This window comes from Nanorana parkeri, unplaced genomic scaffold (genome assembly GCF_000935625.1).
Source record: "Nanorana parkeri isolate BGI_ZX_2015 unplaced genomic scaffold, ASM93562v1 scaffold3344, whole genome shotgun sequence".
In the NCBI taxonomy this organism is placed as follows: domain Eukaryota; kingdom Metazoa; phylum Chordata; class Amphibia; order Anura; family Dicroglossidae; genus Nanorana; species Nanorana parkeri.
In genome coordinates, this window is record NW_017309612.1 from 13,954 (window position 1) to 21,165 (window position 7,212).

General features: G+C 40.2%; 1 protein-coding gene across 1 annotated transcript in view; it reads left to right on the forward strand.

Moving 5' to 3' along the window:
• Window positions 1-5,279: 5,279 nt before the first annotated feature.
• Window positions 5,280-7,212, forward strand: part of LOC108803056 (zinc finger protein 260-like) — a 16,765-nt gene continuing 14,832 nt past the window's right edge. The window contains exons 1-2 of the mRNA XM_018574901.1: window positions 5,280-6,556; window positions 6,749-6,767. Coding sequence (XP_018430403.1) covers window positions 5,284-6,556; window positions 6,749-6,767 — 1,292 coding nt within the window. The 5' untranslated portion in view covers window positions 5,280-5,283. The remainder of the gene's footprint in view (window positions 6,557-6,748; window positions 6,768-7,212) is intronic.

A 7,212-nucleotide genomic window follows, 5' to 3' on the forward strand; every position in this document is an offset into this window, starting at 1 on the left:
AGGGTAAAGGAGGGTATTTTAAACATAAGCTCCATTAAATTAACCAAGGATGAGGAAAAGGTTTTGGGTTTGGGTATAAAATATGCGCCAATTAATAACTTGAACAAATGTAAAACCTATATAGACATCCAGAAACATATGAGAAAACTAAATATTAAAAAGTATTATGCATCCCTACCAAACCTACCTACAAATACGAATCCTCCTGCCAATAGAAAGTATATTAAAACCCCTCTAAATAACCAATCGACTTTTAATCCCAAACTAACAAGTAATCACTTCATTGAAGTTTTTAAAAACCTCGTAGAAGAGGACATTAAATCATTACGATTTAATAACATCCGGAATAAAGCTTTTATAAATAGGGGACTCGAAGAATTGGAAACAAGGAACAAAATAGTGATTAGACCTGCAGATAAAGGGGGAGGAGTAGTAATAATGGATGAACACTATTACGAAAACGAAATGATCAACATACTTAATACTCCTGACACTTACAAAAAAACTAAATAAAAAATCCAACACAGGTATGTAATACCTCATCAAGGTGGCTTAGAAGCTGTCGAGTGGGCCTTTAGGACATTTGCCAACTACGAAGAAGAGCAAAAAGACTTCATTATGGAATGTCTACGATTTGTAATGACAAACAATTTCTTCTGGTACAAGGGTGAGCACTACCTCCAGAAGAAAGGAGTTGCCATGGGGGCACACATTTGCACCAAGCTTGGCTAATTTGTATACGTCAAGGTGGGAGGAGGAATGTATTTTTGAGAGAGAAATGAAAAAATATAAAACTATGGAAAAGATTTATCGATGATAACATAGTTGTGTGGGAGGGGGGGATGCACAGTCCTTACAACTATTCATCGATGGTCTTAACTCTAACGACTACAACATCTCCTTTACAAGTCATATCGGCGATAGAAATATAACATTTCTGGACCTTGACATTACAAAGAATGGAGAAAGTCTCAATACAAGGACATACTTTAAACCCACAGATAGAAATGGATATATTCCGGTGTCTGGCTGCCACCATCCAGTCTGGCTCAAAGGGATACTAAAAGGGCAACTAACCAGAATCAAAAGAAATTGTTCTAAAGATGAAGACTTCTACAAACAAACTAATATGTTAGTTGATAAGTTTAAAGGAGAACTATGAGTTCGCTCACCTCTCGATCCTGTCACGGCAGAGAGGGGCTGGATTCCCCGCTCCGATCTGCCAGCGCTGACTGGCGGAACGGACGGGGGTGGGGGCGGGTACAGCTGGCTCTGCCTCTAGATAGGCAGAGCCAGCTGTCAGTCACGCAGCTGGGTGGATCCAGTAGCTCGTGGTATACTGCGACGTCTCCGTATATAGGGAGCTACAGCTAGCGGTATACTGAGTTTGAGGTTAAGGCTTTTCCCCATAGTTCTCCTTAGGGTAACGGGAGGACACAAACTAGCGTCCTCCCGTCACCCTGAGAACTATGGGGAAAAGCCTTAACCCCATAGTTCTCCTTTAAAGAAAAAGGATATAGAGCAGGGGTCTCAAACCTCCGGCCCTCCAGCTGTGGTGGAACTACAAATCCCATGAGGCATTGGAAGATTCTCACAGCCACAGACATGATTACAGAAGAGAGATGCATCTTGGGATTTGTAGTTTCACCACAGCTGGAGGGCCGGAGGTTTGAGACCCCTGATATAGAGAGGAGGAATTAAAAACGTTACAGGAAAAGGTATCAAGGAAGGATAGACTGGATTTAATAAAACCCATACAAAAAAATCTAAAAATCCGCCCCAAGTGGCTTTCATAACGAATTATTCAGCCCAGTACAAGTTAATTGAACGTATTTTAAAAAATCATTGGCATATACTTAAAAGAGATAAGGTACTGGGTTCTATCCTGCCGAATAGGCCCAAAATAATATGTAAGAGAGCCCCGAATCTCAGAACTAAACTTGCCATTAGTGTTCTGGACCCCCCGAAACCAGGGATTACACCTATTTTACTGAGCAAACCCAAAATACTTTATAAAAGAGCCCCTAATCTGAAAACAAAACTTGCCATCAGTGTTTTAGATCCCCCCTAAACCAGAAGTAACTATATTTAAAGGAGTAGGTTTTTATCCCTGCAAATATTGCATTTGTTGCAGAACAACAGGAACTAAGAAAAACTAAATCACCTCCCACCTAACTTTATTGCTATCACACAGGAATAACAAGCTCCTTTGTGATAAGTGGATATATACGTTGGATACTATGACTCCCAGCGGATTAAATATTGACTTTGACTTAAATTGCTTCCTAAGTAACAATTAAAATGTATAATATTTAAATAACTAACGAATAAAAAGTCCTACTACAGATTATTATAAGATATAAAAAAAAGTTATTTTGGGTACAGATGCATCTATTTAAAAAAAGTACTAATTTTAATATTTTAAATTATTTTATTAATTCAGATCCTAAGTGATCATATTAAATTACATGTCTCTCAAATATGTAAATGATGTGGAAAATTTTGGTTATTGCATGATTGGACCGTTCCTATATACTATTGTTTTTACATTATTGTTTGCATGTAACTTCCTAATTGATCCAATGATTAATCAAAAACAAATAGCGTTTGTTGCGTGGTGGCAGATGTCGGAACGCACTCCAACGTATGAGGCAAATGAGACATCAATTGATCCACCTGTGCACTTGATACACACTATATAAGTGAAGATTTGGTATGGTAATTTAGACCTGCATGCTCCCCTGAGGACGTCGTCGGTGACGAAACGCGTAGGGGCGGGTCTATCATACCAAACCTGATAGTTGTTGGACCGGCCGGACTTGTTTTATTGTAACTGATATATCAAACTTACGAATAAACTGCTACACTAAGAAAGATTTTTTTCTTTACATGAGTGAATGAACATTCTTTACTTCGGCATAGGAGGTGCCGGCAAAGATACCGGACTAACTTACTCCGGTAAACAAAACGTGTGGGGCTGTCTGTTACAGCCAAAAGCCTGTGGTGAGTACGCACTTTGAGGGGATATGTATTGGTAACAATACACTCCCCAGAATAAGCACGGAGTATATCACTGAACACTTAAAGTTTTTGGTCACCTTCACTTGAAACGCGTTGGAATATCACTTTTTTTCGTTTGCCAAATCTTTTTTCACAGAGGCAAATTATCACAGAGATTCGTGATTTTGTTATTCTTAATGTTATTTAAGTTTATTTCAAAAATATACATCACAAAAAATCCTTATACCAATTATTTAATAACATTATAAATTGATCACCTGTTTTCGGTCTCGAATGATACGATTTAACTCTATAATTTATTTTCCTGTAACGGTTTATGCAGAGGGTTTTGACACCAATTATTGTTTTTCACATACCACTTGTTATAACATAGCGTTAAAGTTGCATGTTAAAAACGGTTGTTATATATACACTGATAATGTAATATCTATGAATTGAATATTTAGCGCTGTATATTCAGTCAATATATTATCTCTTAGACCCACGGGTCTATATTACAGCAGCTTTCAATCAACACTACATAAGAAGCTATAGTAGTTTGAAGTCAGATAATTTCAAATCTATTGTTCATCACCTTTCACTGGTATATGGTATACATTTTATTGGTATAGGTTCACATGGTAATTAATTGAATCTTTTAGCGCTGCTCATCCAGTCAAACTTATCAGATAAGATGAGACTGAATTATAAATGGTGGACCATCAAAGTTGGGAAGAAGATTTACCAGAAGTAGTAATCTCCCCTATTGTAGGATGAAGGGGTCGTGCTCCATTACATTGGTTGTCCATCTCCATTCACCAATATAACGTCCTGTCCCCAACACATGAGGAGGAGATACTGTACGCCATATGAAGTTCCATCTCCCTTCCTCAATATAAGGTCATGTGACCAACAAATGAGGAGGAGATACTGTACGCCATATGAAGTTCCATCTCCCTTCCTCAATATAAGGTCATGTGACCAACAAATGAGGAGGAGATACTGTACGCCATATGAAGTTCCATCTCCCTTCCTCAATATAAGGTCATGTGACCAACAAATGAGGAGGAGATACTGTACGCCATATGAAGTTCCATCTCCCTTCCTCAATATAAGGTCATGTGACCAACAAATGAGGAGGAGATACTGTACGCCATATGAAGTTCCATCTCCCTTCCTCAATATAAGGTCATGTGACCAACAAATGAGGAGGAGATACTGTACGCCATATGAAGTTCCATCTCCCTTCCTCAATATAAGGTCATGTGACCAACAAATGAGGAGGAGATACTGTACGCCATATGAAGTTCCATCTCCCTTCCTCAATATAAGGTCATGTGACCAACAAATGAGGAGGAGATACTGTACGCCATATGAAGTTCCATCTCCCTTCCTCAATATAAGGTCATGTGACCAACAAATGAGGAGGAGATACTGTACGCCATATGAAGTTCCATCTCCCTTCCTCAATATAAGGTCATGTGACCAACAAATGAGGAGGAGATACTGTACGCCATATGAAGTTCCATCTCCCTTCCTCAATATAAGGTCATGTGACCAACAAATGAGGAGGAGATACTGTACGCCATATGAAGTTCCATCTCCCTTCCTCAATATAAGGTCATGTGACCAACAAATGAGGAGGAGATACTGTACGCCATATGAAGTTCCATCTCCCTTCCTCAATATAAGGTCATGTGACCAACAAATGAGGAGGAGATACTGTACGCCATATGAAGTTCCATCTCCCTTCCTCAATATAAGGTCATGTGACCAACAAATGAGGAGGAGATACTGTACACCATATGAAGGTCCATCCCCATTCCTCAACATAATATCGTGTTATTATGGCGCATTCATCATATAGCGGGCTATTGCTACGTTTTGGGTCACCCAATATATGTCCTCCCGTGACCCAGAGGAAGACCATGGGCTAAAAATATTACCTTTAATCCACAAAACAATTGTACCCGATGTGTCAGAGTTGTTTTGGGTGTTTTTATCCTTTAACTCATTTTATATTTTGTGCTACAGTTCTACCAAATATCATGACAGGTCTCTACGAAACTGTTGACTGTCAGATAAACATACATGACTCTGATTACTGACGTGTGTAATGATTTCTCTCCAGCAGATGGATGTGATGTCAGGAATACCTCGGAGAGACATCTTATATTATCTGCCGATTGTAAGTCAGAAGATAATGTCATCACACAGGATTCTCCAGGAGTGAATCCAAACACACAAAATATACATCACAGACCTCACTGCTCGGAGACATCAATGGATCCCTCTGATCAGGGTGAATCTTCTGACCATTCACATACTATGACTAGAAATATTCATCTAAGATCTCGCACTGCAACAGATCCATCTAATCCCGAGGAATCTTCCTCACCCCATGAAGGAGATCACAGAGGTGAAAATCTTTTTTCACGTTCAGTAAGTGGGGAATCTTTTACTACAAAAAAAAGCCTTTGTAGACACCAGAGAATTCACACAGGTGAGCGTCCTCATTCATGTTCAGAGTGCGGGAAATCTTTCAATCGTAAACATCACCTTGTTAATCACCAGAGAATTCACACAGGTGAGCGTCCTTATTCATGTTCAGAGTGCGGTAAATCTTTCAGTCTAAAAAGACAGCTTGTTAGGCACCAGATGATTCACACAGGTGCATGTCCTTATTCATGCTCAGAGTGCGGGAAATCTTTCACAGAGAAAGGAGACCTTGTTATACATCAGAGAATTCACACTGGTGAACGTCCTTATTCATGTTCAGAGTGCGGGAAAGCATTCATTTGTAAAGGAGACCTTGTTATACATCAGAGAATTCACACAGGTGAGCGTCCTTATTCATGTTCAGAGTGCGGGAAATCTTTCACTCAGCAAGGAACCCTTGTTATACACCAGAGAATTCATACAGGTGAGCGCAATTATTCATGTTCAGAGTGCGGGAAATCATTCACTCAGAAAAAAGCCCTTGGTAAACACCAGATAATTCACACAGGTGAGTGTCCCTTTTCATGTTCAGAGTGCGGGAAAGCATTCATTTGTAAAGGAGACTTTGTTGTACACCAGAGAATTCACACGGGTGAGCGTCCTTATTCATGTTCAGAGTGCGGGAAATCTTTCACTCAGCAAGGAACCCTTGTTAAACACCAGAGAATTCACACTGGTGAGCGCAATTATTCATGTTCAGAGTGCGGGAAATCATTCACTCAGAAAGAAGCCCTTGTTAAACACCAGAGAATTCACACGGGTGAGCGTCCATATTCTTGTTCAGAGTGCTGGAAATCTTTCAGTCGGAAAGGACAGCTTGTTAGGCACCAAATGATTCACACGGGTAAGCGTCCTTTTTCATGTTCAGAGTGCGGGAAATCTTTCAGTCGGAAAGGACAGCTTGTTAGGCACCAGATGATTCACACTGGTGAGCGTCCATATTCTTGTTCAGAGTGCGGGAAATCTTTCACCGTGAAAGGAAACCTTGTTATACACCAGAGAATTCACACGGGTGAACGTCCTTATTTATGTTCAGAGTGCGGGAAATCTTTCATTCGTAAAGGAGACCTTGTTAAACACCAGAAAATTCACACTGTTGAACATCCATATTCATGTTCAGAGTGCGGGAAATCGTTCACTCAGATAAGAACCTTTGTTCAACACCAGACAAGTCACAGGTGAACATGCTTATTACTGTTCAGAGTGTGGAAAAAGTTTCACTCAGAAATCAGTCCTTGTTAGGTACCAGAGAATTCACACCGGCGAGCGTTCATGTTCAGAGTGCGGGAAATCATGCATTCATAAAGGAGACCTTGTTAACCACCAATTAAGTCACATGGGTGAGCATCCTTTATTATGTTGAGTGCGGAAAATATTTCACTGAGAAATATATACTTCGTACACACCAAAGAAGACACAGTAGAGAGCGTCCTCACTGTTTTCCAACTCTGGGAAATGTTTTACAGAAAAAATATGTCCCTGAGAATGTAGTGTGGACACTATGGGGAGAGCTGTCGGAGAATGTAATGTGGATGGTAGAAGAGAGCTGCCAGAGAATGTAGTGTGGATGGTGGAGGAGAGCTGTCAGAGAATGTAGTGTGGATGGTGGAGGAGAGCTGTCAGAGAATGTAGTGTGGATGGTGGAGGAGAGCTGTCAGAGAATGTAGTGTGGATGGTGGAGGAGAGCTGTCAGAGAATGTAGTGTGGATGGTG